General features: G+C 40.8%; 1 protein-coding gene across 1 annotated transcript in view; it reads right to left on the bottom strand.

The window, feature by feature from the left end:
* Nucleotides 1-17,307, bottom strand: part of CDH20 (cadherin 20) — a 770,622-nt gene that overhangs the window by 54,156 nt on the left and 699,159 nt on the right. Inside the window, exon 6 of the mRNA XM_063922978.1 lies at nucleotides 11,133-11,252. Within this exon, the coding sequence (XP_063779048.1) occupies nucleotides 11,133-11,252 (120 nt within the window). The remainder of the gene's footprint in view (nucleotides 1-11,132; nucleotides 11,253-17,307) is intronic.

The raw sequence follows: 17,307 nt of genomic DNA, 5'->3' as shown, positions 1-17,307 counted from the left end.
CTTATTACATACATACTACATCTCTTTATCAACCAGTCTATATAAGCAGCAGACACAGTACAGTACGGTAGTCCACGGCTGTAGCTACCTCTGTGTCGGCACTCGGCAGTCCATCCATAATTGTATACCACCTATCCGTGGTTTTTTTTTCTTTCTTCTTTATACATACATACTACATCTCTTTATCAACCAGTCTATATTAGCAGCAGACACAGTACAGTAGTCCACGGCTGTAGCTACCTCTGTGTCGGCACTCGGCAGTCCATCCATAATTGTATACCACCTACCCGTGGTTTTTTTTTCTTTCTTCTTTATACATACATACTACATCTCTTTATAAACCAGTCTATATTAGCAGCAGACACAGTACGGTAGTCCACGGCTGTAGCTACCTCTGTGTCGGCACTCGGCAGTCCATCCATAATTGTATACCACCTACCCGTGGTTTTTTTTTCTTTCTTCTTTATACATACTACATCTCATTATCATCCAGTCTATATTAGCAGCAGACACAGTACAGTACGGTAGTCCATGGCTGTAGCTACCTCTGTGTCGGCACTCGGCAGTCCGTCCATAATTGTATACCACCTACCCGTGGTTTTTTTTTCTTTCTTCTTTATACATACATACTACATCTCATTATCAACCAGTCTATATTAGCAGCAGACACAGTACAGTACGGTAGTCCACGGCTGTAGCTACCTCTGTGTCGGCACTCGGCAGTCCGTCCATAATTGTATACCACCTACCCGTGGTTTTTTTTTCTTTCTTCTTTATACATACATACTACATCTCTTTATCAACCTGTCTATATTAGCAGCAGACACAGTACAGTAGTCCACGGCTGTAGCTACCTCTGTGTCGGCACTCGGCAGTCCATCCATAATTGTATACCACCTACCCGTGGTTTTTTTTTCTTTCTTCTTTATACATACATACTACCTCATTGCGCCTCTTTTTTTCTTTGCGTCATGTGCTGTTTGGGGAGGGTTTTTTGGAAGGGACATCCTGCGTGACACTGCAGTGCCACCCCTAGATGGGCCCGGTGTTTGTGTCGGCCACTAGGGTCGCTAATCTTACTCACACAGCTACCTCATTGCGCCTCTTTTTTTCTTTGCGTCATGTGCTGTTTGGGGAGGGTTTTTTGGAAGGGACATCCTGCGTGACACTGCAGTGCCACTCCTAGATGGGCCCGGTGTTTGTGTCGGCCACTAGGGTCGCTTATCTTACTCACACAGCGACCTCGGTGCAAATTTTAGGACTAAAAATAATATTGTGAGGTGTGAGGTATTCAGAATAGACTGAAAATGAGTGGAAATTATGGTTTTTGAGGTTAATAATACTTTGGGATCAAAATGACCCCCAAATTCTATGATTTAAGCTGTTTTTTAGGGTTTTTTGAAAAAAACACCCGAATCCAAAACACACCCGAATCCGACAAAAAAAATTCGGTGAGGTTTTGCCAAAACGCGGTCGAACCCAAAACACGGCCGCGGAACCGAACCCAAAACCAAAACACAAAACCCGAAAAATTTCAGGCGCTCATCACTATTGAAAAGTACTTAGAATGAATAGTGTACAAAGTGTCACAAACTTGTAGCCTCCATACTGTGCATTGTCAAACATTTCTATCAACATTAAGAACCTAGCTTGAGTTTCAAATAGCAGTTATTGTGTGGGACATAGTTCTTTACATTGAATGGCAAGGTTATTTGAACCCCTGACTATGCGTGCGGGTTTATAGACATAAGCCACGACCAGCAGGTATAAGCTGGAGTGCGTGAGAGAAGGTCAACATATTATCTTGTTTTATATTATCATATGATACAATGCTCTAACAATATACTACCGCCATACTCCTCTAGCTGGTAAGATTTAAGACCAGGGTGTGACTGTGGATACACATCCTAAGAATACATCTGTTATATTTTTCCAACTGACATAAATATTTAGACCAAATATGGATGTGGGAACACAAGCCATGATTAGGGGGTACGAGCTGCCTAATGGCACAGCCCTTGTTATTTCATAGAGTATATTCCCAATCGGTAACATTTCCGATTAATTGACAGGGAACGCATCCTGTCATTTGAATATATGTGACACGAACTAAGATGATATCAATAGACATGCACAAATAGCATTCTCACAAAATTAGTTTAGTTGTGTCACATAATTGTGACCATTATCAGCATCATCACAACTAACACGATATTACATTTGCAACTGTTTATTGGTCAGGTGATTTCAAGCAGTTGACAATACAGTAGAAGAGAATTAGTAAGAACATTTCAGAATATAATAGGGGGCTACAAAGGATAATTCTGTCTGTGAGATAGACATTTTGGACATATTTCTGTTTATTATATTTGGAAATAGGGGCACGCACAACTCCAAGAATGAGAGAGATTGTTAATTAAGAGTGAAAACCCAGTCCTCAATAGCTCTCACAGAGGTACATTTTAAGGATACCATTGTTTCTAATAGGATATAAAGGAAAAGATTATTGCAACAAATATGGATACATTCTAAACACTTGAGAGAGTGAAGAATGAAAAGGCAGCAGTGACTGAATTTTTAGGTTCATTTCACATTTGTTTATTATTTTTCGCACTTGTTTTCACATGCACAATATTTTCGCAGATGTTTTAAGATAACAAATAAAGGTTATATTTTAATTTTAGTGGTCAAATATCACCTGATATTTGACTTTAAGTATAGTGTCACAAAGGGGGTCATTCCGAGTTGTTCGCTCGCAAGCTGCTTTTAGCAGCTTTGCACACGCTAAGCCGCCGCCTACTGGGAGTGAATCTTAGCTTATCAAAATTGCGAACGAAAGATTAGCAGAATTGCGAATAGACACTTCTTAGCAGTTTCTGAGTAGCTCCAGACTTACTCGGCATCTGCGATCAGTTCAGTCAGTTTCGTTCCTGGTTTGACGTCACAAACACACCCAGCGTTCACCCAGACACTCCTCCGTTTCTCCAGCCACTCCCGCGTTTTTCCCAGAAACGGTAGCGTTTTTTCGCACACTCCCATAAAACAGCCAATTTCCGCCCAGAAACACCCACTTCCTGACAATCACATTACGATCACCAGAACGAAGAAAAAACCTCGTAATGCCGTGAGTAAAATACCTAACTGCATAGTAAATTTACTTGGTGCAGTCGCACTGCGGACATTGCGCATGCGCATTAGCGACTAATCGCTCCGTTGCGAGAAAAAAATAACGAGCGAACAACTCGGAATGACCCCCCAAGTCCGAGTGTGCCCATAATAGGGAATACTTCCTTCTTCTGGTTTTTTGTTACAGTTGCAGCCACAGTAAGGATCACATTCACTTTCAGAATGCACATCTCACTCTTCTTCACTCATTACTGCAGGAAGCAGAACCCCTTTATTTGTTCCCTTAACGCTCTGTATATTGTGATGTCTGAGCCAAAATAGAAAGCTGTGGTAAAGGGGATCCGGGATACAGGGTTTATAAGGATCAACATCAAGTTGACCCTTGTTGAATTGAAAGTGTGGCTACCATATTATTGTGGAGACAAAGTTTATCCTTCCATAAAAAGCATGTTGGATTGTTATAAAGCAGGGCTGGGGAACCTTTTTTCTACCAAGGGCCATTTGGATATTTATAAAATCCTTCGGGGGCCATACAAAAATTATCAACTTAAAATGACCCTGCCCACAGTAGTTATGCCCCAAGTCATTAGTTATGCCCCCAGTCAGTAGTTATGCCCCCAGTCAGTAGTTATGCCTCCAGTATATATACCCCCAGTCAGTTGTTATGCCCCAGTAGATATGCCCCCAGTCACTTGTTATGCCCCATTACATATGCCCCCAGTCAGTTGTTATGCCCCATTACATATGCCACATTAGATATACTCCTAGTAGCAACGCTTACACACACACATTAAAAGAAAAAAAAAACCACAATACTCACCAGCCCCGCTTCTGCTTCCAGACCGTTGCCCTCCGCCTGGCCGCCCGCTCCTAGGAACTATGGGAGAGACATCATCTCTCCCATAGCACTGCACAGCCGCACACTGCCAGAACCGGAAGCCGGAGCTCAGGAGTGAGCCCCTACCTCCGGCTGCTGCTGAGGGGAAGAAGCCAGGCGCCCGATAGTTACAAAACCTCAGCGGGTGCCCGGCATCTCCCTCAGTTTAGTGAGTATGACTGGGCCGGATCAAGTGGCTCTGTGGGCCTTATACGGCCCGCGGGCCTGAGGTTCCCCACCCCTGTTATAAAGCAACAGCAAAATATGCTTACTGACTGTTATCAATAAAAGACTGCAATAAAAGATTAGTTTAAAATATTTAATTTTTTTTAAATACTGTAATAAATAATATGTAGAATAAGTATTATGTGAAAAATAATTGGTAAGAGCTTCAATGTGGTGTTGCAGCTGAATTTGGGGCTTATAAAAGGAGAACAGTTGAATTTGATGTACTTATGTCATTTTCATGTTAATGACTATGTGTCTGTGCTTCTTTATAGAATTAAAATATAGACTTGGAGATGGATTGCAAAAGGGGTAGTGGGATTTAGATAATTGCAGGGACAGGACTGCCAGTAGGATGTATTGCCAGGAAAGTAATTAGAGTAGAGAAGGAGGGAAAGACAATAGGGAAGAGCAGTACAAATGATATGGAAGTCTTTGATGATAATGGGAGAAGAGATATTACTGTATGTGTGGGTTGTGCATCACATTGTGCAGAGAAAATGCAATAAACAAATAGATATCAAGAGCATAATAGTTTAGAATTAAATCATAATCTGCACATCATAGTTATCAAGATTTAAAGGAAATGAACAATAATCTGCAGAAACATTTAATATGTAACTTTTAACAAGCAATTACCAATAAGCAATTAAACATGATAAACAATGTAAGAAAATGTATGTTTATGAATTTGTTTTCCTAAACTAAGCAGTTTTAAAAAATAATTAAAAGCAAACGTGAATGGTTCAGACTTGAAGAAATCCATCAGAACTGAAATATTGGGGTGCCAAAGCAAGCAAAGTCTGTGCTTTCTTGTGTGTGTCAAAATTCTATCTGAAAAACATAATTTTCACGGAAATCTTAAATCTTGCCTGTTTTGGATGGTATATAAACCATTGCTTTCCACTCTCAGCTGCCATTGTATTATAGCCGGGGCTGCCAAGAGAAATCCAGGGCCCCGGTACAGTAACTTACCGGGGCCCCCTGAGGGGTGTGTGGCTACAACCTTTTAGCTGCAAGGCTGCACGACTTTGGGGGCATGTCTAGAACATGAGAAATACCCACTCACAGGAGCATGACATACTTCCCAACAGTTGGGACAAAAGTGTTCAAAGTTGAATCAACTAAAATGTTGACTTGCACTTTAGTGGTAATCACCAGAATATATTGTTACATTAGTAAGTCCAAAAAGTGCCACATTATTTCTGCTTATACTACCTGTCATCCCACTAAGGGCACCCCGGCAATTATGCGGTATTTTGGACAGAGTGCCGGCCATGACATATATATATATATATATATAGATATATACACAAAAGGATGCAGTTATATAAAGAGGTAATAGAACCTGTGGTGAGTGCAGTAAGCCACGAAGCCTGCAGCGTGGCAAGCCCACAAGGGGCTTTGTTGCACTTGCACCCCCCACGGGCCATCTGAATGCCGGTCTTCCGGCCTCCAGTCACACAAACCCAACACATACACACACGCATACAGTATGTGTATACTGTATATAGACAGATATTACACACATATATGTATATAGTGTATATTGATAGATATTACACACACACAAATATGTATATACTGTATATACAGTAGATAGATATTACACACATACAGGGCAGTAGAGAGTCTCGCTGGTCCCAGGTACTTTTCAGGGGCTGTGGCCTATTCACAGAAGGCATAGTTATGCACCCTTTGAAAAAATACCGAAAAATATATATTTTAAGCGCCACCATGGCCACACTCCAGCCCAGCAGTCAGCAGCGTGTGCTGGGCTTAGGAAAAGAGCTGTAGCTGCTTCTGCCAGTTAACGGGAAGGAAGCCCGGGCCTCCCACTGGGCACCTCCATCAGACATTCTTTGTCTCCTCTCCGGGAGAAGCTGATGAACACTTCAAGGGGTAGGGGCCGGATAGTTGGGGGTGGGGCCAGACTCACACATCATTAAGCCCTGCCACCACCATGATAAAGTGCTGATATTTGTGTAAGGCGCAGTATCAGATTTCAGATAGCAAACAACAAAGACACAGGGCACTGCCACTGTGCCTATTTTAGTCATAGCAACTTTCATCCAGAAAACAAAACAAAACATTTGGGGCGGTATCCAATTAATTTACCAGTAATTTACCATGGCTAAATGATCCCCCAATGGCTATCCAATTATCCCCCAAAGGTGGCAGTTATCTGGGATTATTTTTCACCTGCCCGAAGCAGATGAAAAAAATCTGATATTGCAAGCACTATCAGCACAGTTTTTTCATGAAAACACATAGGTACAAAAACTTATCCAGGATCCTATGTGTTTTTTGGAGAAAATAGAAAACTTTTCTGATGAAAAAAATGGGGACTAATTGGATAGGGTGAATAAAAATTCAGGGATAATTGGATACACCCCTTAGTACTTGTTGTAAAATACAAGTGACTAAATTTGAAGAGTATTTTTGAGTGAGTTATAGCATCAGGCATGCGACAGCAAGCGGATAAAATATAGGGGAATGGGCAGCAACCACACTACCCCCCAAAAACTAAACATTTTGATTTACATGTAATTTGCTGAAATCTATTACTTATATGAACCTTAGGGACCCATTTATCAATGAGTGATAAAACTCATTGTCAATGATAAAACTCACTGCGTATCAGCTCCTAAATATAATTTTTCAAACACATGACAGTTAGGAGCTGATAGGTTGAAGCACCATTTATCATACGCAACAAGTTTTATCACTCATTGGTAAATGAGCTCCCAAATGTGTTTTTTTAATCTAATGCATCAGTCTTTTATTCCCAATAGTTCCTAGTGAGGCACCCTGTGCGTTCAGTGGTTGACTGGATTGGGGCATAAACAATGGTGTCACACCCCTCCCCCTGCAAAATGAAAATCTGTTTTCAATAAAAAATTATTGATGAAAATAAATAAATAAATAAATAAATGGTGTCACACAGTACTGGAAATGATGATGATAGTGACCAATACCAATATTATTTTAAAAGAGCATGAGTAACCTGTCACCAGATGGGGTTATTACTATTTGGTTTATTAATTGAAATGGCAATATATACTATCAGAATAAGTGATCATGTGAAATAAAAGAATAACAAGCTGTCTGAGCATGACCAAGAAATTAAATGGTTACATCAAGCCAATACTGTAGGTGTCTGTCTTTAACAATCAATTCTAGAGCAAAATGCCAGATGTACAGACTGGGGGATAGCAAGAGTATGAACTTCTTGGTGGCATCAGGGCTGGCTTAGACAAACAGCTATTGAGGAAGGCTCCTGGAACTGCTTTACATGTGATCAGAAGGGGTCCATAGATGGCTACAGAGATGGAAAGACTGGCCTACCCACCTCTAACCTCTGATGTTTAACACCCTGTAATATGATCCACCAAAGCTTTACTGACCAATCCCACCACTGCTACGCCACTGTCTAAATGCCAGATATGCTGCATGCTTTTCAAAAAATAAAAAAAATGAATAACCTGCTGTACTATGCAATTGATAGTTAGGACACAGCAGAGTGGGCAACTCCCAGAAATCAAAAGGCTTGTGTAAGATTACATTTTATTTCCACAATGAGAGACTAAGCAGCTATAGAAAAAGAAGTCAGGTAAGTGATAAAGGGGGTCTATTCATGAAGCAGTGAAAAGAGTGGAGAAACAGACCAGTGGAGAAGTTGCCCATGGCAAACAATCAGCATCTCCCTTACATTTTAAAGAATGTACTTGACAAAGGCTTCTTTCAAAGCTGATTGGTTGCTTCTCTACTGGACCTTTTCTCCACTCTTTTCACTGCTTCATGAATAGACCCTAAAATACCTTCCAAACAAATGTACTTATGTTTTATGTCCATGAATTGGTTTAGTGCACAAGTTCTCAAACTCGATCCTCAGGACCCCACACAGTGCATCTTTTGCAGGTAACCCAGCAAGTGCACAGGTGTATTAATTACTTACATAGTAACATACATAGTAACATAGTATCTGAGGTTGAAAAAAGACAATTGTCCATCGAGTTCAACCTATTTGTGGTCTCCTATGCATGATGATTTGACTAAAATTTCTGACTGATGCTGCTGTCAGCCGTTGCATTTTATCCCTATTTATAGTAACTATAATGCATGACTATGCACCATACCCCTGGATATCCTTATCCATTAGGAATTTATCTAACCCATTTTTAAAGGTGTTGACAGATTCCGCCATTACAACTCCCTCGGGCAGGGAATTCCAAACACGTATTGTCCTTACCGTGAAAAAGCCTTTACGCCATATTGTGCGGAATCTCCTCTCCTCTAACCTGAGCGAGTGTCCACGAGTCCTCTGTGTTGATCTAACCAAAAACAGGTCCCGCGCAAGCTCTGTGTATTGTCCCCTTATATATTTGTAGATGTTGATCATATCCCCTCTTAGTCTCCGCTTTTCCAATGTAAACATGCCTAGTCTTTCAAGCCTTTCCTCGTATTCCATCGTCTCCATGCCCTTAATTAGTTTGGTCGCCCTCCTCTGTACCTTTTCTAGCTCCAGGATATCCTTTTTGTAGTACGGTGCCCAGAATTGTACACAGTATTCAAGGTGTGGCCTTACTAGTGATTTATATAACGGGAGTATAATACTCTCATCCCTAGCATCAATACCCCGTTTTATGCATGCTAATATCTTATTAGCCTTATTTGCTGCAGTCCTACTTTGGGTACTACTGCTTAGCTTGCTATCTATGAGGACACCTAAGTCCTTTTCCAGTACAGAATCCCCTAATTTTACCCCATTTAGTAGGTAGGTGTAATTTTTGTTCTTGTTACCACAGTGCATTACCTTACACTTGTCTGTGTTGAAGCGCATTCTCCATTTGGCTGCCCATGCTTCTAATTTAACGAAGTCGTTCTGAAGAGACTCGGCATCCTCCTCTGTATTTATAGCCTTACACAATTTGGTATCATCTGCAAAAATTGACACCATGCTCTCTAGACCTTCTGTTAGGTCGTTAATGAAAATATTGAACAATAGTGGTCCTAATACTGAGCCTTGCGGCACACCACTTAGCACTTCAGTCCAAGTTGAAAAAGATCCATTAACCACAATGCGCTGCTCCCTATTATCTAACCAGTTTTTGACAAAAGTGCATATTGTGCTTCCTAGCCCTGATTCTTGTAGCTTGTAGATAAGTCTCATGTGTGGTACAGTATCGAACGCTTTGGCAAAGTCTAAAAAGATTACAGCCACGTCTTTACCCTGATCTAGGTTTGCGCTTACTGTTTCATAAAAGCCAAGTAAGTTGGTTTGACAGGATCTGTCCTTCATAAACCCATGTTGATTCCTTTTAATGACCTTATTGACTTCAAGGAACTTCTGAATACTATCTCTTAGAATACCTTCCAATACTTTCCCCACCGAGTTTGAGAACCTGTGGTTTAGTGAATGTTCTGTATTCATAATGGGAACTCTTTTGCTCCAGCTATGTAATATTTTTTATGGGGCAGTGTAATGAATAAAATATATATAAAAGTGGTGTACACAGTGAGATGGGTAGTAGTAATTCAAGTTATTACTGTGCAATATTGCCTACTATGTGGGGTGGAGACAGAACCTCACCAGTGACAGGTAATGTGGTAGTGAGTGACTAGTGTACAGAGACTACAGTGTGTGAATAGTTACTAGTTACAATGTGAATACTGCACCCTACTGTATGTGGATAATGGATTTTTAAGTTTTATTATGTGTACTGTATGCCTGATACAACATAAAAGTGCATGTTGTTCTAAAAAGTGAATGTGGGTAAAATTGAATTATGTAAAATGGCACGAGTGTGTATATATGCCACTTACACTTGATTGCCACCAAATTTATGACAACAAGGTGGGGAACAGGAATGGCAAACAAATGTGTTGTTTACAACCAAAATCAAATTTATTTTGAAACGTTAAGAGGAATATGCAGACTGATTGCACCAGTCAACACCTTTTCTGTTACTCTGACACCACAGATCTAGAGCACCATAGTACATGCCCTTTACATCTTACCTTATATAATTAGTATTTATAAAAGTATTTATGTTTCTGTTTTTATAGTACTGTGATTTGCATTTGAATACATACTTTAATTTACAGGATCCCAATAGAGAGAACCAATTATTCTTTTTAGCAATGCTGACAGACCTGTACAAAATAGAATATGTCAGATCCCCATCCGCAGCATTACATATGATTACAACCATTAGTTTCAACTATTAATAGCTTATTGCGCTGCTTTATAACCAGGTAACAATCTAAAAGCTTCCAAAGATAGCACCATTGTGTTCCGTGTACCCATTATATGTTAGAATGGGAAACAGCTTTTGAGTTTGTATAATATGAGGTATTGATTTTCTGTCATTCATTTTACACATTATTATGGGGCCACACGTGCTCTTTTATGTATGTGTTATGTTTAGCTGATCTTCTCTACTGAAATGAATCTCTAGTTTCTAGTGAACGTCAAACTATCACAAGTTGCATGACACGTACTGTAGTAAGACATGTCAAGAAATGACCTGCAAAGGTCACTGCTTACTCCGAACAGGCATCTTTCCATTATTACCTGTCCATTTAATGTAGGGTACCAGTCTAGAACAGCAATATTCTGTTATCCTACTTTTCAGATAGAGCCTGAGCGCTGTCAGAAATCTTAATGAATACATTTACATCATGCAGTAATTGAGGTCAATGGCATTGTGAAACAATTATTTTGCTACCTCAAATAATTTGACAAATTAACACTTGACTAAGCAATATCATATTACGAATGTAGAGATAAACACTTATCTATTTCCCTGAGCCAATAATAAAAGCATATCATATGTTGATTTAACCAGACACATGGTGCCTACTGTTGTAAATCTTGAAAATTTGCAATTTAAGTAAATACCTGTTTTAGAGTCCACAGAAAAATATGGCTGTCCTTGCAGAATACTGTACATAACCCTTGCACTGCTTCCATAAGTAGGATCGTCTGCATCTGTTGCTGACACCTGGATAATAGAGGTACCTGACAAAATAGAAAACAATGACCTTTTTAAATTAAGAGCTGAAAATCTAATTTAGCCTCTTCAATAAAAAATAAATAAAAAGCATGCAAAGTTTGCATAATGACAGCAACACTAACTATTTAACCACCTGTCGGTGGAAGATTAATTGCCACATGCATCATCCATTCCACTAATGTATCCTAACAATATAATGAAGAAACCATTTTTAGAGATAAGCAGCAGAAGGCTATTAATGTCTTTCTGTCTTCTTGCATATTGGATTTACCATTCATAGTAAGACGAGCACTGTTTTAGCCACCTGTTTCTGTGCTAAGATTTCATTTCATTACCTCTTTCCATGCATGATTGTGTTCTAATAGTAACTAGTCTATTGTTATTATAACGAATGATTGCTGCCACATAACCCATCTCTTTAAGATACATTTGAAATTATAACTTTATGTTCACTAGTTTAAAAGGATCCCATACATAAGCCAGTATATTAGGTTTGTCAAAGTCGAAAAATATTCCAGTACACACATTACGTACTAACCACACACACATGCCCGCTGCGCGTGCACTTGTTCTGCCGTGCGTGCACATATCCGCAATTTGCGTATGGTCGCTCCCACGGTCCTGCGCGTGGTATGGGTATTTCCGGTGGAGTTTGTGAGCGCATAGAGGGTTATCAAAACACATTACATATTTAATCCAAATAGTGCACATTGTACACATAGCCCCCCTGCACCACATCAGCAAGTATCAACAGTTTAAATGATTCCAGGACTAAGGGATTCGCTTTTGCATAATAGGAAGGGACAGACTAAGGTTATAAGGTGATGTCTGGTATCCAGCTGTAGGGTATTTTAAGGGTAACATTCCGGTGTTGGTTAGAGGAAGATCGCATGTTCCTGCGTATAGTTATGTGCAGAAGTAGAATATAGATATAAACTGTATTTACTGTATATTATGTATGCGGCGGGAATCCAGAGGAGACCACCCACAAGAGCAGTTGAGAAAGACATCGCCCACCTTTTCAAATCAACCTATGACCTCTCCTGTAATGTAAAGATGCATCTCTGCGTCCAATGGACAAAGGGATTACAGTATCCATTGTATTGCTTTTGGAAGTAGTGTATAAAAAGCCTGTTGCTGCCTGGCCGGTCAGAAGACTCTTAACGCTATCTACCTGATTAGCGGAGGACTGGACCAGGAAGCGCATGCGAATATTCTCACGTATGTACATTGACTGTAGCCATTTACTCTGTTGTATTGTAGTGTATAAATTGTATTGTTATCCCCTTCCAGATATATACGCTGAGGTGTCGGAGCCCAGTGTTTAACTACAAATCGGTGTTGTGTCCTCTTTTCCCTGCTAGGGTTTAAAGCGTATTACATTACCTAACTGTATAAGGTTTAAAAGTGTATTGATAAGTTGTGTACGCGCTGCGGGTACTTTGTACCGTCAGCGCTGCATAAGGTTTAAGGTGTAACATCATTGCAGTGCTTTGCTGCATAAGGTTTAGAGTGTAATAATATCATTGCATTGCATTACTAATAAGGTTTAAAGTATATCAAGAATGTGTGTGCGCTGTGTGTACTTTGTACCCCCAGCGCGGCGTTTGTACGCTAAGTCCGTACACGGTACGGGACTCTGTACGCAAATAGCGTACAAAGTACGTAGAGTGCATATTAAGTCTAGCGGCCACAGCGGCTCCATGGTAAAAGTGTGTTTAAAGGTATAGCTGTATGGTTTAAGATAATATCGACATTATCAGGTTACATGACTATGAGGCTAGTTATTGTGCTGCCCGGCCATCGATCCACCCACTTCTCAATAAACACATATAATAATATTGTTTGTTAAATGGAAACTCCTATGTTTAACCTTTAAACGTGCCCAGCCTGATTTTGATATCTATCTATCTATCTATCTATCTATCTATCTATCTATCTATCTATCTATCTATCTATCTATCTATATATATCTATATATATATATATATATATATATAGTATTTATGTAATACAGGGGACGGGATGTAATGAAGTCTGAGTTCAGCAGTCATGCAGGATTTATATTTAAAGGGCAATCATTTACAAGGCTTAACCATGCCTAGTAAATGATTGCTCCTTTAAAAGACACATCGGAGTGCGACCGGCATCCCACACAGCCGCTGAACTCAGACTTCTTTACATCTCACCAAGTATCTTCAAAATATAAGTCTACATGACTTCATATTTGATCATATTCACTCTGATACTCTAATATGTTTCCTATAATACTGAAACATGATGCTTTACAAAAAAGGGCGTCCAAGCTACTAGGGAGGGACAGCAAAACATTTCATTCAGTCATTGTTATATATTCTGAGTTTTTATTGTGAGGCAGCAAGGAATCAGGTACTGATATTGGAATTGATGTTGTGATAATCTATGTACACATTTACTTTCAATAAGTGATAGAGGGACAGGTTCAAAGTTGGAAGCAAAATAAATAAAAAAAAATTACATGTTTCATTACCAGGGATGGTAAATACTAACTGCTGTTGCATGTAGCCCACAAATGCTGCACAGCTTTATTTTTACACCGCAATTTCGATTTCAACTATGACACTCCTCTTCAAACTCTAAATCTATCTGCTCATTTTAGATCTGACCCACCTGCAGTGCAACATGGTTTTCCAGGGTGTAGTTACTCATTACTTTTGCTTCGCTCCCTACTCAGCCCCAGAAGCTCTCTAATTAGAAAATGTTTGCAGAAAGTATAATATGTCTCTCCCCTCATAGTATAATGCCTCATCCAGTTACAGCAGGTGAATATTTTTCCCCCAAGTTCCCAAGAAGGATAGTTCTCCTGCAATATCCCATTTATATTCCAGGTATATTTTTCAATATGACTAGACTGTGCTGCTAGTTAGATCTGTTTTGTCAGGAAAAATAAAGTAATGCAGTGGTTCTCAAACTCGGTCCTCAGGACCCCACACAGTGCATGTTTTGCAGATAACCCAGCAAGTGCACAGGTGTATTAATTACTCGCTGACACATTTTAAAAGGTCCACAGGTGGGGCTAATTATGTCACTTGTGATTCTGTGCGGAGACCTGCAAAACGTGCACTGTGTGGGGTCCTGAGGACCGAGTTTGAGAACCTGTGAAGTAATGTAACAGCATTGTAAATGTAATTGTTCCAGAGAGTGCCTCAGGACTGCCATCAGGAGAGGACTGCCGGAACAATAGTTCCAAGCCCGCACACTTGGACAGAAAAAGGAGCCCATCTGCAGCTGACTTCTACTACCACCAGATCCAGTTCTGCCACTGCCTATGGTACCATCACCATACAATAAAGTTGTTGTTTTTTTTAATTGTGTCCTGACACACCTCATGCCATGCTGCTGAAAAAGAGAGCAGTCATGGTGCGTCAGGTGCAACAAGAAGATAAGTAGTGTGTTATGCACTGGCTAGTGAAACAGAAGGGGGATATAGTAGAAGGGATGGCTTGTGAGACAGGGGGGAGGGGGCTGGCTGATGAGACAGAAGGGGGCTGATAAGCATGAAGCGGGATGGCAAGAGAGATAGGAGAGCAGGCTGGAAAGACAGAAGGGGGGACTGGCTGAGGCATGGTGGCTGGAGAGGCAGGGGGCATGGTGGCTGCTGAGGCAGTAGGGGGGCTGGCTGGGGAGACAGAAGGAGAGCTGGCAAGAGAGACAGAAGGAGGGCAGGCTGGAAAGACAGAAGGGGGGACAGCCTGAGGCATGGTGGCTGGAGAGGCAGGAGGCATGGTGGCTGCTGAGACAGAAGGGGTGCTGACTGGAGAGACAAGAGGGCTGGTGGCTGGTGAAATAGAAGGGTGTTTAGCTGGTGAGACAGAAGGGGACTGATAAGCCAAATGGCAAGGGAGAAAGAAGGGGGGCTTGCTGGAGCCAGAAGGGTGCTGGCTGGAGAGACAGAAGTGATGCTGGCTGAATATGGAGAGACACTGTGGATCACTGGTACATTACTTACTCCTTTGCCCCCCCTCTCCGCACCCAGCTGTGCTACTGTGCATATGCCATTTGGGGAGGGGAGATGGGTGAGACACCCCAGTCTATTTTGCCTCTGTGAGGGGCTCTGTCTATTTTGTCAGTCCCGGGCACCACAATTTCAATGCCCTATTGTGCATGACTTGCTCAGGGTTAGGTGTGCATGATCTGCTTAGGTTGGAGTGTGCATGATCTGCTTATGGTATAGTGTGCATGATCTGCTTAGGGTAAAGTTTGCATGATCTGCTTAGGGTAAGATATGGTACTGGTAATATAGGCATAGTTATACAATATGTAAAAAATAAACAATCCATGCCAGTGGAAAAATGTTTACTAGCAATACCCATCTTTCGGTTGCAGTTACAAACTTCCCTCTGGTATTTTCTAAAGGTGATTGGAGGCAACCAGTCCTGTGTCTACTAATGTGAAAATGCCTATGTCCTCCATAAACGTGATATTTATCTGTACAGTACAGGTTGAGTATCCCTTATCCAAAATGCTTGGGATCAGAGGTATTTTGGATATGGGATTTTTCCGTATTTTGGAAAAATTGCATACCATAATGAGATATCATGGTGTTGGGACCTAAATCTAAGCACAGAATGCATTTATGTTACATATACACCTTATACATACAGCCTGAAGGTAATTTTAGCCAATATTTTTTATAACTTTGTGCATTAAACAAAGTGTGTCTACATTCACACAATTCATTTATGTTTCATATACAACTTATACACACAGCCTGATGGTCATTTAATACAATATTTTTAATAACTTTGTGTATTAAACAAAGTTTGTGTACATTGAGCCATCAGAAAACAAAGGTTTCTCTATCTCACTCAAAATAGTCCGTATTTCGGAATATTCCGTATTTCGGAATATTTGGATATGGGATACTCAACCTGTAGTTTACTTTCTGTAATTCCAAATACATATTATATTCTCTCTCTCTCTCTCTCTCTCTCTCCTGTATGTGTGTGTGTGTATATATATATATATATATATATATATACATATTTATATATATATATATATACATATTTATATATATATATATATATATATATATATACACATACACACACTGCTTAAAAAAATAAAGGGAACACTAAAATAACACATCCTAGATCTGAATGAATGAAATATTCTTATTAAATACTTTGTTCTTTACATAGTTGAATGTGCTGACAACAAAATCACACAAAAATTATCAATGGAAATCAGATTTACTAACCCATGGAGGTCTGGATTTGGAGTCACCCTCAAAATTAAATTGGAAAAACACACTACAGGCTGATCCTACTTTGATGTAATATCCTTAAAACAAAATGAGGCTTAGTAGTGTGTGTTGCCTACATGTGCCTGTATGACCTCCCTACAAACCACACAAGTGGCTCAGGTAGTGCAGCTCATCCAGGATGGCACATCAATGCGAGCTGTGGCAAGAAGGTTTGCTGTGTCTGTCAGCGTAGTGTCCAGAGCATGGAGGCGCTACCAGGAGACAGGCCAGTACATCAGGAGACGTGGAGGAGGCCGTACGAGGGCAACAACCCAGCAGCAGGACCGCTACCTCCGCCTTTGTGCAAGGAGGAACAGGAGGAGCACTGCCAGAGCCCTGCAAAATGACCTCCAGCAAGCTACAAATGTGCATGTGTCTACTCAAACGATCAGAAACAGACTCCATGAGAGTGGTATGAGGGCCCGGCGCCCACAGGTGGGGGTTGTGCTTACAGCCCAACACCGTGCAGGATGTTTGGCATTTGCCAGAGAACACCAAGATTGGCAAATTTGCCACTGGCGCCCTGTGCTCTTCACAGATGAAAGTAGGTTCTCACTGAGCACATGTGACAGACATGACAGAGTCTGGAGACGCCAAGGAGAACGTTCTGCTGCCTGCAACATCCTCCAGCATGACCGGTTTGGCAGTGGGTCAGTAATGGTGTGGGGTGGCATTTCTTCGGGGGGCCGCACAGCCCTCCATGTGCTCACCAGAGGTAGCCTGACTGCCATTAGGTACAGAGATGAGATCCTCAGACCCCTTGTGAGACCATA

The sequence above is a fragment of the Pseudophryne corroboree genome, chromosome 5 (assembly GCF_028390025.1).
Source record: "Pseudophryne corroboree isolate aPseCor3 chromosome 5, aPseCor3.hap2, whole genome shotgun sequence".
In the NCBI taxonomy this organism is placed as follows: domain Eukaryota; kingdom Metazoa; phylum Chordata; class Amphibia; order Anura; family Myobatrachidae; genus Pseudophryne; species Pseudophryne corroboree.
This window is presented reverse-complemented; position numbering and strand designations above follow the sequence as displayed.